This window comes from Oryzias latipes, chromosome 3 (assembly GCF_002234675.1).
Source record: "Oryzias latipes chromosome 3, ASM223467v1".
NCBI classification, from domain to species: Eukaryota; Metazoa; Chordata; class Actinopteri; order Beloniformes; family Adrianichthyidae; genus Oryzias; species Oryzias latipes.
The window spans coordinates 19668494-19694088 of record NC_019861.2 but is presented as its reverse complement, the minus strand read 5'-3'; the positions used below and the strand labels follow the sequence as shown (position 1 = coordinate 19694088).

The 25595-nt window shown below is 38.2% G+C and overlaps 1 protein-coding gene across 4 annotated transcripts; it reads left to right on the top strand.

Moving 5' to 3' along the window:
- Window positions 1-2634: 2634 nt before the first annotated feature.
- On the top strand, window positions 2635-23353 carry stk33 (serine/threonine kinase 33). 4 transcript variants are annotated; one of them, XM_023953451.1, is made up of 14 exons: window positions 2635-2885; window positions 8786-8909; window positions 9318-9431; window positions 9550-9654; window positions 9818-9956; window positions 10705-10787; window positions 11259-11346; window positions 11753-11828; window positions 11901-12013; window positions 12097-12182; window positions 12261-12363; window positions 12997-13169; window positions 13584-13655; window positions 23210-23353. In XM_023953451.1, the coding sequence occupies exons 2-14, from the start codon at window positions 8823-8825 to the stop codon at window positions 23240-23242; spliced, it is 1272 nt and encodes a 423-aa protein (XP_023809219.1). In that variant the 5' UTR covers window positions 2635-2885; window positions 8786-8822; the 3' UTR covers window positions 23243-23353. The 4 variants fall into 4 exon arrangements, with proteins under 4 accessions (XP_023809219.1, XP_023809218.1, XP_011487646.1 ...); XM_023953450.1 differs by lacking the exon at window positions 23210-23353 and adding an exon at window positions 14984-15695; XM_011489344.3 differs by lacking the exon at window positions 23210-23353 and adding an exon at window positions 13926-14784.
- Window positions 23354-25595: the final 2242 nt, after the last annotated feature.

Here is a 25595-nt window from a genome sequence, read left to right as displayed (position 1 = left end):
ACTTTTAATTTATTTAATTTTTCAGTCAGAAAACTTGTAGTCAGAAAATAATGCGACAGAACAACTATGAGGGTCAGCACAAACTATAGCTTTTTTTCCGCTGCAGCTGAAATTGGCTGATATTTTTCATTTTGAAATGACTCCTGTTATCCTAGCTCTCTTCGTATAGAATAAAGTTTTATCAATTCTATGTACTTCACACTTATGTCATTAACCCTAGAACACTTTCGCTATAAAAAGTGTCACTTTTGCCAGGTAATTTTTATCCGATATATTATACCCAACAAAAAGTACTTGTCACAAAAAATAGATCAAAACATGAAAACACAGGATAATTAAAGTGGTTTTCTTTTATTTTCAGCTGTGGCATGTGTAACAAAATGAAAAAGAAAAACATAGGAAGTTTCTAAAAGCATGCTCAAAAATTACTGAAAAATTAGGAATTTGAGAACAAAAAATTCCTAAAAAATAATAAAAATGATAATAGAAACTTGGTCTTTTGTCCACTGGGACATGCCAGACTTCCCTGGTGAAGGCATAGACTCCTTGACACGCGACATATTGAAATTCACTTAACCTTTGTGCTATCCTAGGCACTTTAACATTGGTGGTGGGGTCATCTAGACCCACTAGACAGTGCTCTGAACCTTTTTTCTTTAATTTTTTTGTGATCTTCACTGGTGTCCATGGATTACATGAAATCTTTCCACCTTTATCCACCTTTTTCATGGTAGGAATAACACGTCAATGTAAGGGTGGGGTCATTTAAGATAGCACAAGGGTTACATAGTTTTGCTCGGGTGAAAATCCCCTGGGGATAGTGCTCTGGGGTTAAGAAAGACTGATCTAGTGAATCATCTTTTTTGTTTTATGTGCAAAGTTGTGATTGCATCATTCTATTCCACTTTTATTGTAACCCTTGTGCTATCCTAGGCACTTTAACATTGGGAGTCTGGTCATCTAGACCCACTAGACAGTGCTCTGAACCTTTTTTCTTCAATGATTTGTGAACCTCACTGGTGTCCATGGATTACATGAAATCTTTCCACCTTTGTCATGGTAGGGAGAACACGTCAATGTAAGGGTGGGGTCATCTAAGATAGCACAAGGGATAAATGAATTACAGAACTTCCTGCTTCCAATCAGCGCCCTGCAGCAAAATCAAGGGGGCATGACAGAGCCAAGAGCCAAGATGAAGATGAGCTGAAAGATTTACTGTCATAAACTAACGAGCTTTAATCCTGAGAAAACTTTCTTTTAGTAATAATTATTTCAGTTCTTAATTACTTTTTAGCGAGCGGTTTATGGACAACAGAGATAAAAGAAAAATGAACATTTTAGTTTTAAAACACTGCAAATACGAGCTTAACCCTTTTTTAAAGAAACATTTGAAAAAACATCCTTGATGTTTTCAATTAGCATGTCAAGATTGTTTACTGAAAGATTTTAGATTAAAGGTGGACCTGCTGCTTATATATCTGTAGCAAAACAGAGAAAACCCCTAAGTCTGTTTAAGAAAAGGCTTAAACAATTGTGAACACGTTCCGTTTTTCTCATTGTGGCTTTAAACACAGTTTGTCCTTGGAAAACAGGTGGAAGTTCCCCACTTACTGTAAATGGAGAAGGACTTAAAACGCAGGGAGCTTCTGCTTATGGTACTTGAAGATTTTCAGCTTTTTAAATCTCTTTTGTTCCATGTCTGACTGCCCTACGGACTCCATTTGCAGCATATGCCACGATGTTGCCTGAACCAAGGCCAAGATCTTCAGCGATTTAGGGAAAAAGTTTTAAAATAAAAGAAAGACTTCTTCTTCAATGAGTCAATTAGGCATTATTGGATAAAAGGCTTTCTACTGAACACAATGTCCTGCCTTGTTCCAGCATTGAAACATTCTTCCCAAGGGCACAAACTATACCAAGATGAAATGTTTTAGACTACAATTGGCTTTTTCTTATTAGTAACCACTAACACATGCAGCCAGTTGGGGCAAGTTCACAAAATTTTGCACACATCTTACATTTATAAGCATTTTTTGTCAACAGTGTTTATCTATTTAAATTGAATTTTGGGGTTCGAGGTGTTAAAATGCTAATTGTCGTACAGTTCAAATTCAAAGGTTGTCTAAGGCTGTTTAGCATTACACATAGTTAAGTAATCAGTGTCACTGATCAACTACAAAATATTTTTAAAATTGATGGTTAATTTGTAACTAAAATGAAAGGACTGATTCTTTAGATTCTTGAGATTAAAAATTAACAAAATCTGTTTTGCAGTATACATCTAATATGAGCACTACTAATAGTTTAAAAAAGATACAGACAATGGCTTTGAAATTAAATTAAAATAAATAAATAAATACATAAACAATGGATGTATTTTGATTTAATTCTTGACATGAGAAGCAAAACTTTAATCCCACTAAGTCTACGGATCTTTCAAGTGAAGCTGTTGAGTTAAGACGATGTGTAGTTTTTTGTTTAAATCGGTTTTAAAAAGTACAGTACAGCATAGGGAACCGATGACTGCATAATAATGAAACTACTATAACTATAGGTTTTGTTTTGTAGAATTACTTGGCTTACTCTCCCATAACTCCATCTAAGGCGACCCCCATAGATTTTGTCCACCAGATGGAGACAGGCACCTGGGAAAAGCCAAAAGTAATGCCCATGCCGTGTTGTGTTGTTGGATGCAGGAAGCTGGAAATCTAACGAAAGCCTTGGCGTGGTCAATGACTCCAAGGACCTCGGGTCAACCCTCGTTTTCAATTGAGCTGTCGTATTCATTACGAGGAAGTGTGTCCCTCTTCGCTGTCCGTCCGCTCAGCTTTAAACAATTTTTTACATGACCTAAAGAAGTGAATGAAAATCGTGTTTTTTGAGAGGTAAGTCACTTTTGTTAAGTTCTTTAGGAGTTTCACGGTACACCAACAATATTGTGCTTGTTCTATTTATTGTTCCTTTTAACCACAGTCTTTATGCAAAGCAAATGTTTATGAAATAGACGGTTCGTTGCCATGACAACCACTAGAAACGCTGAATTTTAGTATAAACTTGTAACACCTTTTTAATGTTGTAAAACTTCCCAAATACCGTAAGTACACTCAGAGATATTAGCATTGACATATCTTTGGAATTGGCAGTAGTTAAACTCTTACACGGACACATTTTTACTAGCTGAGGTTATTTTTAGAGTTAGCTTATTTAGCAAAATGTAAAGGCTCGTTTTTTCAGAAGACGACAACAATAATATAATATACAATAGCTGCATGTTTTTTCTTTAATCTTAAAAAGAAAAAAGAAAAAAGTCTATTTTAAGGCAGGGGCCTGCAACCTGTGGCTCTTTTATTCTTCCATTGTGGCTCTTTGGTTTGAAAAAAAAAGCTGCCTATTATTTGAATAAAAAAACGGTTTGTAGGTTTGGTTTTTGTTCATTTTCTTAGTAAATTATGTTTATATTTTGAACAAATACCTGTAAAATGATGGTAAATGATTTAAATTACCTTCAGAGTGGATTACTTTTTTTATGCATGTTGACTTTTGTGTCATGTTTAAAAGGTTTTAAAAATGTGTCTTCTACACCAATATTACATGTGTGTGTGTGTGTGTATATATATATATATATTTCTTTTTTTTTTTTTAACACTGAGGGGGTACTGTGGGGTTTTGGTCAATAAGAAACTGGCCCAAAGGTTGCAGACCCTTGATTTAAGGACACAATGCGTGTTTCTTTAAATTGAAACACATAGGACATTTAGGCTTTTATTGACAGTAAAAATGTTGGATTCATCTGTATCCTAAGCTGACATTGGTGTGGGCCTTTTTCAGTGTGTGACTTATGTTTCCTTTTCTGTACCGCTGAGAACATTTGATTTGCTCTTGTTTCTGCACTGGCCTACATTTTTTTTTTCTTTTTTAGATGTCTCTTCTCCTCGCTTCTCAAGGCTGAGCCCAGCAAGGGCAGAGATTAGCCTTAACCAGGATTAAACCAATGAGAAAATTTAAATTTTTTGGCCCTTATCTCCTAGCAACATGTGGAGTGCCCTAAGCAAATGGCAGAATTTGATCTTTTGCTTCCTCATGGCAAAACATTTTTTCCTTACCAATAGACACTTATCAAACATGACCACTGGGAAAAAAAAAAAAAAAAACTAGGGAAAAAATGGTGATGCATTTAAATGGTTTGTTTAAAGGGAAACAACATGCATTGCTTGTTTGCAGCACTTGGGATAACACTTAACCCCTTGGCATCTGCGTTCTTTTTATGCTTGAACTTGTTGTGGTGTTTGACATTTTTTTTTCTTGTGGAAAAATAAAGTAGCATGCAGAAGATTAGAATTCCAACACAGAAGGAAGGTAATGGCAAAAAAAATAAAATCTTAGAATTATCATTACAACTAACATCTTTCTATTTCACCTGGGAGGCAGTGCTGGGAAATGATTTACAGCTTGATGCCATTCTGCATCTGTATAACACGCATAAACATTTTATGCCATCGCGCTTTTATTTCTGAAAATGACTTTTTAAGTTTCATTCCCTTTCTGTCAGTCATGAAGCCCATCAGCTGTCAGGGAAAATATCCAGATCTTTAGTGAGTCTGTTGTTAATGACTTCATCTAGGTGTGTTATTTTTACGGATTGTTTTGCTCTCGCTTTTTATACCACAAGCTTCTCATAATCACGCTGCATACAATTAGGATTCACTTCGTAGCGTCTTGAGGTAAATGGCATATTTGCATTCTAAACATGCAATTTCTTGCCTCATCAGGTAATGTAATTCCATGCTTCATTAGTACTTTGAAGTTTATCATTTGTCATCAAAGCCAAGCTGTCAATAAATGATGAAGTTTCACATGAGTTAAATATATTATTGGGAGCTCAAGTAATACAGATAACAGTGTGCATTTTAATTGCAGTCAGATTTTGCTTTTGTTTGATTTTCAGGATATATTTCAGCAGCTGCCTGTTAGAGCTGGAGGCAATGTTATGGATTTCTGAGCATAATTTAGTCTAAAGCTTATGCAATTAAAGAAAGAAAACGTCCAAGGGCCCCTAGCAATAATTGAAATGAAAATTATTTTGATGTTGTGGCCAAGTCTGAAATATGTTCACTTTATAGTTTACCCCTGTTTAGTTGTTTCAAGTTTTAGATGTTGCACTGGTCCTACTGTGTGGTATCTTTTATTCAAAACACGATCAGGTTTGCCCTGGAGAGCAAAACAGATCAGCAGATGGCAAAAAAAAACACAAAAAAACAAAACAAAACAACAAGAGTAGAAGACAGTGTCATATTAGGAAACATCATATTGGTTCTTTGGCATGTTTTAGCCACATCGCTCATTTCTACATCAAATGCATGTAAGAAAGAAATGTGACCACAGTGATTTTGCAGTTAATTTGTTTCCAGCTGTTTTACAGCTGGAAATGTGGCATTTGGCTGCTCATATATCCAGAGGAACTTGTATTTGGATAAAGCTGACTGAAAGACAAGGTTAAGACCCTATTCATAGTTGAATGCAAATAAATAAAATGATGGAAATATTTCTACAAGTAACACTAACACTGACCAAGAAGGGTTTGAAAATTGACCTTTTTGTGATTGACTATTCTCCACCAGCTCAGTGTCCTTGTGGTAGAGTGTCTGCCCTTAAACTGTTGGGTTGTGAGTTCAAATCCAGGCCAAATCGTACCAAAGGCTCTAAAAATGAGAAGAGCTCACCGTTCCTGATGGGTCAAACAAATATCACACAGCTTCGTGACACCTAACAGGACCTTAACTTTAATTCTCACTCCAAAGCTTTGAAGCCACCGCCTATTATTTCCCTCCTTAACTTTACCACATCTACAAGTGGGAAAATTATATGGCCCATTTCAACTCATAAGGAAAAATTAAACTTAAACAACAAAGTCTTTGCTTTTGCAAAAAGACTAACTGTCATAACGCAGCTGAATGGAAGCAGGAGTTAAATTTAGGGGCTGTGGCCAAAATACATCCCAAAAACAGGATCCTTGGGTTTATCAAGGGGTTCAACTCTCCGGTTTTATAGTTGTTTTGGGCAAGACATTTGACACCACGTTGGCCCCAACGATACAAAACTAGTAAGTTGCTTTGACGAAAATAAAAAATCCTCCTCTGCTCCAAAATGTAAATACATCCAACAGAGAAGAACCCAGATTACCAAAAAAGCATGTAGTGAGAATGTGAGGCAGAACTTCCAGTCAGCTGCACGGTGGTAGTGCTGACCACCACACAACCATGCAGCTCAAAACAGAGGCAAATTAAAATGAGCGGGCACATCATGGCAGGCTGTCTGTAATGTTTTAAAGTTCATTTTGAATTCTATAACCTGTTTGTTGGATGTTATTTTAAACCTTTTTTGGACTGACAAATGCTCAGAAGGTGGAGGCTTGACAGAAAATGAGTGGTTTGATTCCCGACTTCTGAAATATTCACATGATTGCATCCTTGGGCAAAGGCTAAACTCCTGAGAGACTTATTGAATGTTGCTTGTATTGTAAAAGAGCGATCATTAGACTGTAAAACACAGCAGCTGATCTTGTATTTGTGTGGTAAGCTCATGTTATAATTTTCAGGTTTTGTAGTTTTAGATATATCCCTAAAACGTGATCCATAATGGGGCCAAACCTGCATGGATGCCCAGTCTTTTTCTCTCAGACTAAATATTTTAGGGTAGTTATGGGTGGAGCTGAGTGAAGAGCAACACCCTCTGGGCACAAATCTGATGTTTGACCTGAACTCAGCTTCAGGGGGAGTTGAGCGCGCATATTGCCGTTTTATCGACACACTGAGGCTGGCAGACAGAATAAACACTCGTTCTGTGCAAGCTAATGAATTACAAACAGGTTTTAGGCTCAAAACGGACACAAAGGATCGGTCATCTGTCTTGCTTTTAAAACTTACATTTACTTTGCCACTTCCTTTATTTAAAAAACAAAACCCTGACGCTCCCAGGCTTTATGTTCTCTGTATGTTTATTAAGTATGTAGTAAAAAGCTAACATTCCTCCTGACAGAAATGATGGAGAAGTGTAGCAACTGTGGAGTTGACCCGTGATGAACTCTCCGCTCTAATTACTTTCTGCTGAAACTGGAGAGTGTGTTAAAAAAGGTGGACCTATTCCTTTGTACTGCCATTGTGTTCTTCTTCGTGTATTTCCAGAAGAACAAAAATGATCCTAATTTACTGTTATTTGTGCAATATATTAATATTTTTCTTTATTCGACCTAGTTCTTTGTTTGTTCTTTGGTCAATTCTCTACGCAGAACTGAAGTTGAAACAAGAAAAAAAAAGCCTACACACAGAATTTAGCTGCTCACTTTTTGATTTAATTAGGTCAAGATAAAAGAACAAAAGCCCCCTAGACTCTGTCCTGCTGGGATTTTTATTCAAAGTATTTTTAGTTATTCACAGGTGTCTGAAAATAACATGAAAACGTAATGGAAAGTTTAGAAAGGGGCTCTGGTGGAAAAAAGCCTAATATGTTCCAAGCAACTTGGCCATGGAGAAAAACAGTGTTTTAAATGTAATAAATATTGACTCTATTTTCTCTATAACACAATTCTGTTGTATTTTATTGAACAGTTTTAAGTCGGATCTTAGTTCATGGTTATTTAAAATATTTTAGATTTGAGAGAGGGACCAACAACAATTCCTAATGCTTTTTTTTTTTAACTTTAAACTGCAGAGTCACAATAAAGAGATCAGAAAATACTTGTATGGACTCCTTTTTTTCTAAGGTTAAACTTTTCACCCTAACCTGATCTGAGTATCACATTTCCCGTGCGTCAGAGATCGGAGGGTAAAGACCGAGCCTCTTTGTCTGAACGCAGACATCTGAAGCAGACAAGTGACTCCTCCAGCCTCCTCTGTGATACACCCATCACATGCTTCTGTCTTCCGCAAATGAGCTCTGATTGAGATGATTGGAATTTCCAGAGGCTGTCACAATCGTTTTGATTGAAAAGCGGACAGAAGATAATGGAGAAGACAGGCCTGTTATGAGAGACCTGTCAGGGCCAAAATAATGTATCAGAGTAAAGAGGTTAAAGACACTGCTTCCTTGTTAATAATTAATTGCTGTGCGTGTGGTGGATTCACTTCATCGCTCCCAGTCATCATTTGATAATTGCTTTACATTTAATTTGGCTACAGAGACTGTTTTTCAAGCTGACTAAATTATGCTTAAAATGAATGAGGGCTCAGTCACCGTTTGGTTATGATTGTGTGACAGAAAAAAAAGTTAGAATGGGAGAAATAAAACAGCTGAGCGTGTTCTAGTCGGCCGTCCGTCCCTTTGGTAGCAAAATCCTACATGGCTAAAGCTTTATTCGATTACTTAAAAGTCACTTAGTCTCAAATATGTCTGATCTAAAAACTAAATATAATCAACATGTGTACATTCATGTTATCATAAACATCTTTTTATGGGCCTTGTAAATTGTAGTTGTTTAGAATATTCTTCACTTTATTCTGAAATGACCTGATACGATACTTGTGAAGTATCATAAGTTGATAAGAGCATCTTCTTCTTCTATAGATGTTAATTATAGCACATTTTACTTCTACCTCTTCCTTTATGGGAGTTTAGAAAACCTTTTTCTATTTAATTTCATTTTAAATAACGTCTTTAAAACACAATTGAGTTTGTTTTATTAAAACAATTGCTGTAAAAGAAAATAAATATGACAGAAAAGTAGGGTGATCTATACTGTACATTCCACTGTTATTAGAAAGATGGATGTTTGCTGTACATGTATGTGCAGGTGACACGGGGAAATTCCAGTCATAAGGACGCTCGTCATGCTTCAGGGATTTGGACGGAGCGGCCCCACTGAGCTGGACGGGCACGTGCCGATCACGCGTCTTAAAGATAATGAAGACATCAGGGTATGCAAAGTTTCATGTCTGCACAGCTGAAGTCCCGCTAGTGATTTTTGAAGCCCTCACCCCAGTTCAGGTTCTGCATGTCTGTCCTATTGTGTTCAAGATTACATGCTCATATTAAACAGTCATGTTAATTAGACACCAGACTGAAAAAGAAACTGCAGGAGCAATTTAATCATTTATTACGTGACAAAATGTGTGATCTTTTGTTCTGGACACCAAAAACAGTCTTTGGCTTCTCCAGAGAACCTAAAATGTGATCTTGTACGCTCTTTTAAATGTGGATTTTTCAATGAATTTTTAAAAATTTGATGCTAGAGTATAATATTTTTTAAAAATAACTGTTGAATCATGAACATATCTCATGTTGATCAATGTTTTTTCTTTTTTCTTTTTCTTTCTCCCCATTAGGACTTTTATGAAATTGGAAGACAATTGGGTCGGGGTACCTTCGGAGAGGTTTATGAAACCACCCAGATTAAGACACAGTCAAAATGGGCTATTAAGATGGTTCGCAGACCCCCGGTGAGCACATTCCTGATCCCACTTGGAGGCCTATATGTTTGTGTGATGAAAAGACGGGTTAAAAAAATGAAAGAATTAAAGAAAAACTGCTGCTTTATTTAATTTTCTGTCACAACAGCCAGGCAGTCCAAAGGTGGAGATGTTGGATAACGAAATAGACATACTCAGTCAAGTGAATCATCCGCACATCATACGACTTGAGGCGATCTACAGTACAGCGAAGGTACAAACTGCTGTTCCGTTAGAAAATACCAGTAATTAGTTTAGTCACAGTGGTGTTTGTTTATCATGTAACAAAACCAAGATCTCCTCCTATTAAGATCCTTGGGATATACTGTAGACTAATGAGCACACCGACTAACGGCATTTTTCTGTTGTTTTTTTAGATGATGTATTTGGTCACCGAGCTGTGTGAAGGAGGTGACCTGAAGCAGCTGCTGCAGCAGAAAAAGTTCTTCACGGAGAATGAGACTAGAAAAATCATAAACTGTTTGGCTGATGCTGTTACATACCTTCATATGAGAAGTAATGTTGTTTTACAACTTTACACAGCAAGAAGGTTTAACTGTCACTGTCTAATCCCCGAAAACCATTATCTTTTTTCCAACAAAGATTCTTAAATGAGTTCATTTTGATGGAATATTTCTGATCCCACAATTCTTTGCTGTATTTCTGCTTAACCTGAATTTCGTTCAGGTAAAATTTAAATGATTTTTACTTTTTTACTGTTTGGCATACATGCAGGGTATTTGTGTATTGTAAACACTAACAGGAAAAGCCACTTGGTCACCTCTCGCACCTTAAAACACATTTTAAGGTGCGAAAGACACATTTAAAAACAACTGTAAAAGAAGTGTGGGACAGAACACAGGACGCAAAGTCTTTCAGGGTAGAACCATCCATCTAACTTGATTTCTGAATAACCTTGACTGCTGACTTTACTTATGTGTTATTTTTCTTGAGCATCAGTTAGAGCAAGTCAGCTTTCTAAATACAAGACTTCTGCATTATACATTTCATTGCCTCAGAAATTGTTTTGAAAGAACTTGGCTTGTTCTTTTTTTCTTTTATGTTACAGAGCACAGGAAGATGTTTGCATGTGGGACAGAGGAAGTTAATTTTTACTTAATAGCTTTCTTTTTTAATACAAAGTTGTTGTTATTAATAATAATAACCCCTCTAGATTAGTATCACATCTTAAATATGGAACTTTTGAGATAAAAAACATTGTGTGTAAACATTTCTCCTCAATTCCAGTTTTCTCTCTTTACAGACATTGTGCACCGAGATTTGAAACTTGAGAACATTCTTCTGAAAAATCCTATAAATGAGGAGAACAGCGAGATGGACGTCAAGGTAAATGGAGAACACTCTCCTCACTGCTCTGTGTTTCAGTGTTCTGACATGTGCAGTTCTTACAAGCTCACTGATTTCCAAGGGTTTAGGTTGTTTTTCATTTGAATTCTATATCCCTGTCCTTTTCTTGTTGGAATTTTGTTAGAAAAAAATAACTTTTCTTTACACATTACTATAAAAATCACAGACTGTTGCATTCGTTGGTATGTTAATGTCTAAACTGAAAGAAGAAAAAACATTAAAATTCTACTGTCTCTCAGAGTTCTCTTTTTTACTGTGCTATTGCTATAAAAAGTGTCTTTATGACTTTTATTTCATTTTTTGTTCAGAATTTTCCCCATTGCTGCTGTTAGACACCCTATTGCAAATAAATAATCCATGGTATCCTAAAAGTTTCTTTCTATGTATGTTAGCTTGAAGATTCAGCAGATTGTAAAGAAATCTGTCACTCTGATTTACTTTTTAATGCAGGTGGCAGACTTTGGATTATCGATAAAGAAAAAAGGTACAGGGATCGAGAGGATGATGAGCGGGACCTGTGGGACGCTCATCTACATGGGTACGTCACCAGCATCTTCCACATTACACTAACTGTTATCTCAGTGACCAAATTGACCCCTTATGTCAGTCCTTGCATTAGATTGTCACTTGCACTTCCTTCTAAGACAACATATTTAGGATCTATTTTACCTTAAAAACACACAAATAGTCTGTGACAAAACAATCTCAGTCTAACTGCTTTATTTTTAGACGGTTAATGTGTGGAGAAAAAAGCAACCTGCAGTAAATTAAAAGGATCATGACATCTATCTTTAATAATAGGTCTATGAAACTTTGCTGACACGACTTAATACCCATAATATAGTATTTTTTAACTTAAGATTGAGCTCAAGGTCAAAGAATCAAAATTCAAGTAATTATTCAAGTATTTCATCTTTGGGCCTATAATAAGTTGTCATTTTCAGCACCTGAAGTGTTGAGGGGCAATGATTATAGCCAATGGTGTGATGCATGGAGCATAGGCGTCATCATGTTCATGGTGTAAGTAAATATTTCAATCATCACAAATCTGTGTATTAAGATCAAACATGTCTGAAGTATGTGTTGCTGCAGGTTGTGCGGAGAACCTCCATTTGTTTCCACAACGAGAGAAAACCTTCTCAAGAAGATTGAGAGCAGAGATCTTATATTTTCCCAATCCATTTGGGCCACCATAAGTGATGCAGGTGATTCTTTAGGCTCCTTCTACCACTGTTGTGTTAATGCAGTTTTAGTGGGGTCATCTGTCTGTCTTGGCTTGTCTCAACAGCAAAGTACATACTGACTAAGCTCCTGGAGGTGGAGCCTGTCTACCGCATGTCACCTTCTGATCTGCTGGGCAGCTCGTGGTTTCGAGTAAGGCACTGTTTCCCCCATCTGTATTGACAAACTTAAGGAGGATTCACCAGCTGTTTCTTATATTGTGCCTCACAGGGTGATACTACAGTTCCTTCCGGTCCAAACAATATTGTGGAGATGATGGGGGGCTGCTTGGAAGATGAAGAGGATGAGGAAATGTCAGCTCAAGTCGATCCAGGTCATTGCTTGAGAGTGACTTTACAGCATTATGGATCATTATGAAATGATAATCAACAATTTGTTTTCAATCTGGACTGAGTCCTTACATAACTTTTAACAGATCTCAATACCTTTTTGTAAAAACAAAATACACATACAAATTAAAAGGTTTGTATGAACACTTAAGTGTCATATAATAAATGCACATGTTTTTTTAGGAGTCAAGTTTTCAAGCTTAATGTGCGATTTAAAAAAAAAAAAGGTTCAACTGAATGTAAAGATATGTGAAAGAAAGACAACAAAGCCTGTCAGAAAGATACAAAACTTGTATCTGAGAAGATGGGGGCTTTTCAACATTGTATTGATCCAAGACTCACTTCACATTTCACACAAAATCACTGCTGGAGGTGCAAGATGAGGCTTTTATCACTGAGTCTCATCATTAACCTTGAAAATCAGGTTATCTTTTATTTGCTTTGCTATTCCTAGTAATTGCACTTCTGCCCTGACATTGGCATACTGTTGCATAAACATTAATTTACTGTAATGTAAGAATACAAAGTAGCAGAAGAGAATGAGATGGTAAGGAGAGGAGAAAAAAACAAAGCACAAGGCCCAGATGCTTAATGTAGGTGTTTATGATGGTCTACAGCAGGAAAGCAGACAGCTGAGGTCTCTCCCCTCACCTCCTCTGAGGTCACCCTGGAGCCATCCTTGGCCTCCTTGGCCCTTTCAGATGAAGCAAACAGCAACCATGGGAGCCATGCTGAGACTTGCGCTGAAAGAGACATCAGCCCGTGCATACCTACCACATCCACTGCACAGGTGCTACTATACATGTCTTCTTTATTTGTTTATATCTTCTACTCAAGAGATTAGCTTGAATGCTTTACTGTCAAATCTGCAAAAACATCACACATATATACGGTAATTTCTTTTTCAAATTCAATGAAAACAACATTTTTCATGCTTTTGAAAATTATGATTGCAAGTTATTACCCCTAATGGTAATTGTTTTCTATCTCATGTGACAGCTTGAAATGCTCTTAAAGTTAAAGAAATGCAGGATGCTTTTGAAATTCTGTTTTTAGTTTTGCAATAAAATGTGAACATTTTATATTCAGATGAATAAAGACAGGTTGAAAAAAAGCAAGCCTTATTTACCCCTTTATTTGTTTATAGAAGTATAAGTTTAAGTAATGTTTACATTTAAAATGTTTTTCTTTTCATTGAATAAAGGCTAAAAATAATGGGGGCAGACCAGCGCAGGACCAGAACATCAACAACTCAGTCGGGCTGGAAAATCCGAAGGTTTGTCAAACCATCTCCATTTTATGACTTTTGAATCTTTTTATTCGATTTTTATTGCAACAACACATTTAATTTTCACATTTAAACTTCAGATATGAAGTAATTGTTATTTATGAGCATGGATTTTTTTGTTTGAATTTTGAGTCACCACTAGATGGCGCCAGACTTTCCTTTTACAAGGATGTAAATGTTGGCACAGCCATGCAGCTGCTTTACATGAATCACAGTTAATTCAACTGCACAAGATGAATGTGAATCTTATCTCTGCAGTTTCACCTGCGTAAAGCCTCATCCAAACAGCTGAGTGCAAAACCACGCAATCATCTGGTCAAGAAGGCGTTTTGTTCTGCACAGAAATTGACCCCTGACCTGGATGGGGCAAGTCCTGGAAGGCTCCCCCTTTCCAGTAAAACACAGCTAACTTGTGAAAACCCAAAGATAATTTGCACTCCAAGTCCCATTCAGAGTAAATTTAGTAAATAAGATAAGGGAAATCTGTAATGGACGGAAAATAAGCGGCAATGATGAATGTTTGCATTACGATTTGTCATTCCTTTGACTTTCATCTTAGCAGAAATGTGAAAATAACCACTGTGAATGTTTCAGCTGTTCTGGGTAATGAACAGAGCCTCGGTACTGTCTGAGTGTCTGATAAAGGGACCTTGAGTGTTCGTGTCAAAAATAGTACAAAGCCCTTGCACCTGAGGCTTCATTGTTGGCTGCTTTGCCCTGTGCCAAATTTAAAGAGTCCACTCTGAGGTGTTTGCCAACGTGGGAAAATGGGGGTGGGGCCTGCTAAACCCACGCCTAATTGTTCACTTCAAACTTTTTAGGAAATAAAAGCACTTTAAATGCAGATTTAGTCTTTTTACAGAGAATACAGAGACTGGATGAGTTTGTCAGGAAATACTGATGCTTTTATCATACCATAAGGATCTAGTTTAGTTGAGTTTCTTGTCTGTTGAATCATTAATGAAAATTAAGAAGAGACCAATCGTTAATGAAACAATGACTTGTTACCAGCATTTTTTCACTATTCCAATTGTTGCTCTTTGCCTTAAAATTAAAAAATAAAAGTTAAAAAGTGACGGCAAAGATGTTATATATATTAAAAAATTCAAAACTTTCAGCATTGTTTCTAGCATTGTTTTTTTTTTAAAGACAAAAGCACATTACAGATTAGTTACAACTAAGAACGCAAAGGTCCTTTTAGGACATGTGCTCAAACAACCAAAGTGAGCAGCAGGGATTTCTTTCTGTTCTGCTTTGACCTCTCAATTCCAAGTCGTTGTATATGCAGTGACTGCACCCACTCTGTGTCAAAACAGAAAAACTGTCACAAAGGCTGGTTACGCTCCATCTGAATGCAGAGGATTGGGACTGAGGACAGCCACGGGTCTAATCTCGTTTGGAGGCCATTGAAAGCAGCAGGAGCTACTTTGAGGGCACTGCCATTCAAGCACAGGTTTTTCCTCTGCAGAGAGAATAATCCCCAGCACAGATACAACATTAAAGTATCCAAGCATAACACACCCAGGGCGAGTTTCAAATCCACCCATTTGCATCTTCAAGTGAATGAGTGCCAACAATGGTCTCTGTGTTCATGCACAGGCTTTGTGTTTTAGTACATATGTGAGAAAGTAGCCGCCGCGTTTTGTGTGTTTTTGTGAAACAGACAGTTCAAGAGAGAACAACAATGACATGTGAATTAGCTTTCATTAAACCGGTTGCCAAAGAAGAGAAGAACGTCACTGCAACCCAGTTGAAACGCTGCTTCGCCTCTGGTTTCCTCAGATGCAGACAGCAGATGGAGCTGTGGTTGGATCCTGAATTGTTCTCCAATGAATTCATTTGAGGGGAGTGGGCTGTACCTAAAGCTACCTAATTTTGAGTATGAGGATTTGTAATTAGAATGGAGTGCTTGAGCAACTGCCCATTAACACTGGGATTTCACTGTAATGTGTCTCTAATTATTACGTTGTCTGCCTATACTTTGACGCTTCATTCAGTTTAAATAAAGGTTTTAGACATGCTTCCTTTCGGGCGCCGTCTCGCAAATCTTTTTTCAAAACAATTGGAGAAGGATATAGACAACAATGGAACACAGGATGTATGGTCTATTTAAAGTTTTTTAGCCTTTTGTTTTGGCATTTTTTTATTTAATGAAACTGGATTTCAATTTATATTTATGAACATTTTGAATTACATTTTTATCATATTTTCTGCACACAATGCCTGGTTTTAGAAAATCATTAGAGCCATAAAAATGGTAAATAAAAGTATTTTTAAATGTGTTGACAGCTTCTTCAATTGCTGTTTATTTACTGTAAGACCCCCCCCCCCCCCCACACACACACACACCATTACATCCTGTGGCAGAACAGTGTTGAAAAGAAGCTGCAGAGGAGTGAGTGTCTCAGATGAAACGCTGAATGGTGGTTAGGTTGGGGGCGTGGATTTGGGACAGAGCATGGAAGCAAAGGATATTACAAAATTCGCCGGGATGGAACAGCTGATGGCACTGCCCCCCTCAACCCTCACACACACCCGAAAAGAAGAGGGCCTCCCCCTCTTTAACCCTCCCCCTTTCTCCTCCAGCAGTGCTCCTGACAGATGGAGGCAAGGGTGGCTGGGTTGATGGGCTGCGGGGATTAAAACTCTGCGGCCCCATTTTGGAGCCCACAGAGTGTCACTTCTGCAAAAGGTGGGGTGCGGAGAGGCACTTGTGGCGAGAATGGTGGGATGTGTGGAGTGAGCGCGGGCGGGTTAATGTCAAAAAGGCTGGGACGCTTCCCCCTTCTCGGCGCACCCCTTTCTGCTTCCTCCACCGTGACTCACCAAGCTGCTTAACGTGAATGAGTGGGGTGGAGGTGCATCTCAACCCTAATAGAGATCTGCTTAATTAATTAGCTCATCTACAGAGAAGCACGATACCTGCAGCTGACCCCCCCCCCCCCCCCCTCCACAATACACACACTCATATGCACACTTTCAACCCTCACCCAGCACAACATCCACACATTGCTGCTGTGACATTGTGGTAATGAGCTAACACAGCTACAATGTCATGGAAACGTTGCTGAGGCGTTATCTGTGGGAGCTCGTAGCACATGCTGATGTTCCTGATCCCCTTCAGTGTTGGGTGTGGAGATCCATGTGTGCTCTCCAACACACCCCACCCTCGAGCGCGCACACACACACCACCTCTAACTAACATATACATATGGTCAAAAGGCAGGAGGAAACCCCTTCATTTCCACTGAAAACGAGGGGAGGGCCGGGTCCGTGTCGGGAAAACATTTGAAACAGATGGCAATTTTGAAGCAAGCCTCATCAATCTTTATTGACACTACCTCTTTTTTTCAAGCAATCCTTTTTTGGTTGGGGTGGGGTGGGTATTTGCAATTATAATATATATTGTGAGCTAATTTGAAAATCAAATTAATTACTGAACACACTGGAGTAAATACCTCTTTCATAAGTCCTTGTTAAAAGTGAAAAGTTCTTCACTATGCTTGGATACCGTGTTAATATACAGTGATATCTAATCCCAGGTTGCTTCACATAAAAGGCATTACTGTACGTGCTTTAATGGGGAGGGTGTTGTTTTCCAAGCAATTTTCTGCAAGAGTACATTTTTAATTTATTCATGTGTAATTTATTGGTCTCTGCATACCCCGCTCAGTAAAACTAATCAACGCCATGTATGGCCTTCTTGAAGCCACATCTCTCTTTGGCAGGCACACTGGCAGCCGCTGCATAAGGATAAGCTACCCTCTCTTGTGCACCGAGCTGGTGAAATGCCCCACATTCTCTAAAGCGGGAGGATGCCACCACCAAGGAGACTCTTCGATTCCCACAAACAACTCTTTAATCAGAAGTAAAATAGGGGGGTCAAAAATGAAAAATGTGCCCAGCCTTGAATGATCCAAAAAAACATGGCAATTTCTGCAGATAATGTCAATGCTGTCAAAAAGCAGCCCACTGGGGACAATGCCACCCCCCACCCTCTCCTGCCCCGCACTTCCATTTCCACCACTATTTGCCCTCAAACTCATCTGCCCTTGAATTGGTTTTATGGAGCTTTGGCAGTCATTCAGCACCATATGACCGGAGTTCTTATCACCTGACCTCACAGTGCAGCCCAAATATCCATCGACACACTGACACACCTGAAGAAAGAACCTGCAGAAATCATTTCTATTAATTACCGCTCGACTTTGACAGAGCAGATGTGGGGCGGGATGGGGCGAAAGAGCTCGAACAACTTGAGCCTTCCTGGGGAGCGACGTGCGCCATGCGTAATGAGCAGCGCAAAGGTCATTTGACACATTTCTGCCAAAATGAATCCATTTATTTCAAGCTGTTAATTTTGGACTCACCCCATTGATGCACAGCTTGGCAGTGCACTGAGAGGGTGCTTTACTCCCAACAGCGAGTGGTGACCACAGGTTTGCTGGAATGCCACAAGAGCAGAGAGAGATAGTGAAATGGAGTGTGGGAGATTCAATCATGTCCTCTATCAGGAAAATTGCCCCCATCACTTGGCGCTTAATTCAGGACTGGAACAGGACCGGTGCATTCTTTTCAGCTCACCAAAAATGCTGCTTGCCATCAGATGATTCATTTAAATTAGGTTTCTGTAAGAATGGGCGACTTAAGGGGTCACATTGCAGGGTCACAGTCAAGTACATAATTGGAATTGGTCCCACGATGCCTATAAACACAGGAGATGTGCTCACACACCAAAACAAGCGGAAGAAGGGAAAATTTGTCAGCAACAACCAGTGAAATCTTTTGTCAAGAATCCTTAAAAACCCACCCCATTCATCTTGTGATCTGTTGTAAAAACATTCCCATAGGTCTTTTAACTATGATTGGGGAGCTTTTAGACAAAATAAAAAAAAGTGTCATTTTCCAGGATGTAGTTGTTGCCGAGCGGCAGTGGTTGATCAGAAAGTCGCCTCTGAATTGAGGGCAGGACTATTGACAGGAAGTAATCCTGCGCTCCTTTACCAATATCTATTTGTTTACACTCCCGCTAGTTTACAGCCCCTCACAACCCCGACCTAACATTAGTGGATCAGGAAATAAGACGAGAAATATCGGAACTATCCAGCCATACAGTTTTTGAACCAGAGGCCAGCTCAGATGAGGAAAAGAAAGACGTACATAGATCTATTTGTTTGTAATTGGATGCATCGGAATGGAGCGGAGCATGGAGCTTGTTGCCTGCCAAGTGTGTATTTAACAATTACAAGACTTTTTAAACTACATTTCTTTCCTACTCCTGGTTCACCCCGAGTAAACCAGGAGTTTCTCTCTCTCTCTCTCTTTCCTGGTATCTGTTGTAGCCACTCCTCCAGCTTGGGGGTTACTCCCCCGAGTGCTCCAATTACCACAGGCACCACTGTCACCTTCACTTTCCATGCTTTCTCCAGTTCTTCTCTGAGTCCCTGGTATTTCTCCTGTTTCTCATGTTCCTTCTTCCTGATGTTACCATGGCTTGGCACTGCCACATCCACCACAACGGCTTTCCTCTGTTCTTTATCCACCACTACAATGTCTGGTTGGTTCGCCATTACCATCCTATCAGTCTGGATCTGGAAGTCCCACATCTTTGCTCTCTTCCCATTTTAACCTTGGGGTTCCCAGTATCTGAACAAATAACATAGAATTTTGTATTTTTCTAGCTCCAAACTCTAAAGGGGTTCATAATGGGCAGTTTCATGGTATGAATCAGTTACCATAGTTTCAGAGAAGTTAAAATTAAGCGTGTTGCACTGAGCTGCCACCAGAGGCCTCGGTCTGGTAAAAAGCTGTTCCACTTTGTTTTTATTCGTTCAATCTTTTGCTGCTCGTGTGTTTTCATAATTCTCTACAGGGAAACAATTTACTGTAAGCAAAAGCAGAAATACCAGGTTGATCAAAGGAAGCATATTTAATATGTTTATGTTAAAAAGCAGAGTTCTAACAAGTGTTCTAGGGTTATTTTTACAAAACTTTGTTCTAAACAAAGAAACCATAACAACTGAAGCGGTCTTCCAATCCCGCCTGAAGTCAGTCACGATTTCAGATTCTCTTTGTGTAATGTGAGCGCTCTTACCATAAATGTAGTTATTTATTTCTATGCGAAGATCCTACTAATGACCGTGTTTTTGCAGGAGAAAATGCCTCTGCATTAAATATGAATGAGACCCTCATGATGAAACAATTAGGCAATGGTCCTGCACGAGCAGCTGGTTTATATTTCTGGACGTCTAGAAAATGATAATAACAAAAACAAATCTGGAGAGTTGTATTCACTAATTAGCCTCACTTCTCTGAGGAGAAGAAAGTCATCAGTGAAACCTGTAGAGGACTCCTCTTGTTGAGAATTGAACCTATACATTTGGGAGAAATAAGTCGATAGAATAAGGATGCAGTGGGAAGGTCGGCATCATGTCCAGAGCGCAGCATCCTGGTCCTGTGACCACTCATAAAACGCATTGGACTTCTCACTCTCAGCTAGTCCACATTATTGTCCATTTTCCCACCCTGGTCTGTGTTGAAGGTGACAGTGCTGCTCTGATGGAGAGACAGCAGGGGGACCAAAACTTCAATAACATATTATTAGTTTTTTTTTTTATTTCATTGCTCCACCAGGCTGGATTTACACTGGATATTCAGAGACCTCTGAGGGCAGCCCACTGTCACCACCGTATCTTCCAACAGAGCTATTGCCGGAGATGCACGAGTGTGCACGCCCTTAATAGCCAGGCGCCCACACAAAGTTCTGACACAGATACACAAACAGGAAGAGCAAGCCCGTCTGTAATCAGTGGCAGGCATTTTCCCATCAACCTCTGTGTTATGTCACTCATGTGAGCTTTTATGATGCTGCAGGTTCTCCTTTTGTTTCACAGGGAGATAAGTACAAGTATTCAGATTACATCTGAAGTAGGGGAGACCACCTCAGCTGCTTCCTCTGAAGCACAAGGTGCTCCTGTCCTTGTAAAGTTAACTGCCTCCCTTGTGACTGATGCGTCTTGTCCCAGCCCTGTTTATAAAACAGTCAGAACTTCGTTAAAGGACAATAAGATCAGCCAAGCTCAATTATAGTGACATTTTGCTGACATGCAGATTGCCTCCCCTCCATCTTTTTTATGTAAAACACTGGTGTGCCAGTCACATATGGATGGATGAACTTTGGGACAATCGATGGTATTGATGACTCATAGATCATACCAGTCAACAAGAGTGACACCAGGAGGGTGACTTCATCGCACAAGGAAAGTCAATATTAAATTGTAATCATAATCAGACAAAATGAGTTATGTATAATCAATAGCACAACTGCGATTCTTCATACGAATCACCCTCGCTATACAAAGAATAAGTGCTTTGTTTTTGTTTTTAATACAATGCAGCTCTGCATGAATGTCAGTGCATTCAGTTATCAGTGGAGTTTTATCCAACCCGGTTGCTTGATCTAAATTTATAACTTACTTACAAAATTATCTTTTTGTGTTGTTTTTTTTTTTTTAAATAAAATCCTCTTAATTGCACACTATAGAATAAAATAACTTCCTCTAACTAATGGAAGCTAATATTTTCAACAGAAGTTTTGTCCTTGAAGTTAAAGAAAAATTCACATTTCTTTGTTTTTCACCTTCTTTTCTCACTTTCTTCATTTTTATTATAAACTGCTAATAACTTCAAATCAACTTCAAAGCTGGTTAAGAGCATCAGAACTGTGAGAAAACGGCAATATTTACTGGATTGCTATTGTTTTTCTTTTAATATAATTTAGTCCCTTAACTTACTAAGCATTAAAAAATTAACTTACAGGCATTACAAAAACTGCAAAAACAAAAAATATAAACAAAGTTGGGTTCAGAATTCATGCAAACACACCTTTTATTTGTATTTGTAGTTTTACTGCTGGGATTAAATTAGATTGCCCAAAATTAAGTTCAAAGTAAAAAATAAAATATGTCTAGGCAATATTTAGAAAAATATAAATGTTCAATACATGCGCTCCTAGAGAATATTCTTAATTAAAAAAAATATTCTTGTTTATGACAAATAAGATGTGCAAACAAAAGAATGTTTAGCATTTTTGTATATTATGATGGAGGATTGGTTGTACTCAAAAAAAGCTAATTTATTTTATGCACTGGGCTGTGAACCATTTTGAAGACTGAAACTGTAATTCTTGGGATCAAAATGGTTATTCAACAACTAAAATCCAATCAAAAGGTATGATCATGCTGTATTGATTTGTGGTGTGTGGACATTTATTTCTCTTTAAATAACAAGCAAAAGTGAGAAGGGTATAAAACAGTATGACTAAACATTTGCTGATAAGAAAAAACAAGCAAATCTACAAAACAGGTAAACAGCTTCAAAAAACCAGGTAAAGTAGTCTGGTCATGTAGCAGTTTTGTTGTTGTTGTCCTTTGAATGATATATTTGACAGTAGAGGTGGTTTTTCTTGGACATACTGAAAAACCTTTTTTTTTTTTCATTTTTGACATTTCTATTATGGGGGCTCCATGAAGACTTGTACCGCTCTTTTCTCAGGAGGATAAAGAAAATGATTAAAGGCTACTCAGCAGATGTTTGCAAGTCAGTTGCTGAGGGTCAGCAGTATACCTGTTACCTTTCATGGTCCAAAGATGGTCTGAATTTAGGAAGGGGGCAGTTTGAACTCTAAAATTTTAAAGGAGATGGATTTTTACTTAAATAATTCACCAAGTAAGCAATAATCGTTTTTTCTTTTGAGTGTGGTTTAATGGCTGCATTGTGCTGTTTTATCTTTCAACTCAGCTTGGGTTGTCTGCGCTTAAGATGGTAAAGAGACTTCTAGAGCTCCCAGCTGTCCTCTTGGGTTAAAAGGAAAAATTATTTTTCTGTGATTTGGGTGACAGGATACTTAAACTGTCATAGCCATGATGATATTTTACAGAAATTCTTGAACAACGTCGGCAGCGTTTTTTGCTAAATTACTGTGCATTATGTGGCTTTCGTGGCAGGTCAAAGTGACCCCTTGCTTCCACTTTTGACGAGAAAATTTCAAGGCTTAAATATAACTGGAGTGAATTGAGTGGGCGCTTTCCGTACTCTGGGGCAATCTGAGAGAAAACCTTGAGGTCTATCACAGTGACAAACACTTTAGATGAAAGGGGGAAAAAAACGTTTTAAAGCACAAGTTTGTGCCACGAAGAAAGTGCGTGCATGTGGATTGATGATAAATAAATGATATGTGAGTACTACTATAAATATTTGACTTTTTATCAATCTGGAAATGTAGATATTATTATAAATATTATTTTTTCCCTAAAAATCTCTGCCTGATTCTAACAGAGACTAAAATTCTGAAGTCTTCTGCTTAAGCGTTTAACACTGAAATGATTCAAAATGATGAACAATCACGCAGAAGCACAGCCGAGAGCTTTGTTGTTATCTTTTTCTCCTTGTGTGGGATCAGTCACTTCATCATGAAAGGGAGCAGGACAAAGGCTGTAGAGTATGAGGGTTCCAAAATTAGTGAAAACGTGTTTCCCTTTCAGGAAGGACAAGTTGAAGTGGTGAGGAGGACCTGAGATGATCTACATCAACATTTACGACTGAAGAGTGTGAATCCGACAAAGTGAGACTGTTAGTACTAATTTTAGATGTCAGTCCTAATAATAAATCACTATGATTGTTTTATATTTTGCTTTAATCCTGTTTTTATGCAGTTTTGAACTTCTCTTCTGTTGGACAAAGCTGTTAAAGAAAATTTCTTTTTCTGTTTTATACTTTTATTCTTTTTTTTTTTTTGGAGCATCCAAAAAAGTATAGTGTATTAAAAAAAGAGTTCCTAATGTTGGAACATACTTTTGATGAATTCTGTGTTCTTGTTGCTGCAAAACATTTTAAACTAAATCACAAGAGGACATTGAATAGATCTGCAAGTTTAATTTAATTCACTTCTAACGGAGTGTTTGTCAAGGATCTTTGCAGCATCTGGAAGATTTTCTTTTAAAGTGTATATTCCACACTCTGAACTTGATGTCAACTAATCTTATCAGCCAGTGTTTATTAATTGAAAAACACTTTTTCCCTATTTTGCTGGTTTGTGACATAAGGTTTATTTTCCCGTTTTTTTGAAGAAGTCCACAATTGCTGAGTCACAAGATGCAAATGCTGGAAAAAACTAAAGTCATCAAAGAGACAGAGTCATCTGTTAAGAAAGTTATTTTTCTTTCTTCCTAATTATTGTTTAAAACAAAACCAAAAATTGTACAAATGTAGTTTTTATGTTTAGTACATCTTAGAGGGATATTTAGATTAATGGTCCACACATTTTTCATGCTTTTGTTCTCTTAATTATCTTTGCCCTCTTTCATAATTCAAGTCAAATGCTGTACAGCAATTTTAAAAGGAGTTTTTGATATTTACAGTTAGTGTGAGTGATAAAAACTGTAGACTTAAAGGATTTAACGTGCACTTTTACAGATGGGCACACATAAATCCACCCATTTCCATTACTAACCCAACCTCTCCCTCTTTTACACAAGCACACATTGCCTGTGCCTGTGTGTTGTGTGTCCATGGGCAAACACTCAATGATTTATGTAACTCAAAGAGATATTAATACATTTGGAAGAGTGAATATAATCATCAAAACAAGCACTCTCGTCCTCTCTTGCGAGTGACTACAGCAATGAAAAGCATTACACATGACTCACATGATGTGGGGGGCCCTTTTGCCTCATAAATTCTCTGGAAAGTGCGACAGCGTCTGTCATCTTCATTAGAAGATGACAGCTTTTCTCCATCAAAAAGCTCATCATAAGGATGTGTAAGCACTTTGAATCGCAGGCTGTGATTGCTGACCAGTGGAAAATACTCAGGGCTGCGCGGAGTCTTCACTTAGGACTACTTTTAATTGTGTTGACTGGATTTAGCTACAAGGTCCAATAACTTTAGAAACCTGACAGGTTCACACCCTGAAACTCATCCTCACCTTTTTTGTCAACTTTTTTTTCCTCATTATTTCCTCTTAACTGCTGACAGCTATTGAGACCACAGATTCTTTTTTTCATTTTTTTCCCTTGACTCTGCACTGACTATTAGGGGTGCAACATGTGAGTTCTGCCACATAAAATGAATGTAACATCCATTAGATAAAAGCTGCGTGAGGTTGAAGACTTTCACCTTAGCTTTTCTAGATCAGACATCCCATCGCTCTTCCCCCTGATGTCTTTCATTCCCTGGCTTTTGTTGATTAACCATAATGAGGTGACTTACTATAGTTGCCCAGTTTATCCCCTCCACCCCCTCCCCCTCTTCCTTGGCGAGAGGATATAGATAAAAAAGTCCATCTAGGCTGCCGTCATAGGGGGTCAGCACAAATCAGACGGAAGGGCTTTCTTGTGTCTGCCAGCCGACACTTTCAAATGTTAATGGATGGGGGCGAACAAAGTTGAAGTGGGTCTGAAAATGCTAATTGTCCCTAATTCATGTAAATAGGATTCTTAATGGAGGAATTAAGCATTTTAAATATGCAATTGGAGGCAATCAGTTCTTTCATTTGCCGGGGTGGCACAGGTGTAGTGGATTGAAATTCATCTTTCACACAAGGTGGCTCGTTTTTCATTTGGCTGTGTTCAGGCATGGATGACGGGGATTGGGAGAGAGATACTGGTGCACTGCTACGCAAAGATATTGGTGAGTGAAACACGGAGCAAAGCCTATAATTGCGTTGTTGTTGACTGTTTAAAGATAAAGGGGGAGAAAAAAAGCAATTAACGCAGAGTCCAATCAATGTGGAGAAACAGCATCTGTAAAAATATAATCTGTTCATATCACTTAGAGAAATCCCTCACACTGTGTCAGTGTATGGGTGATGTATAGGGTCAAAAAGAGTTTTCTTTTCTGTATTTCTTGGCACATACACACTTGATTGCT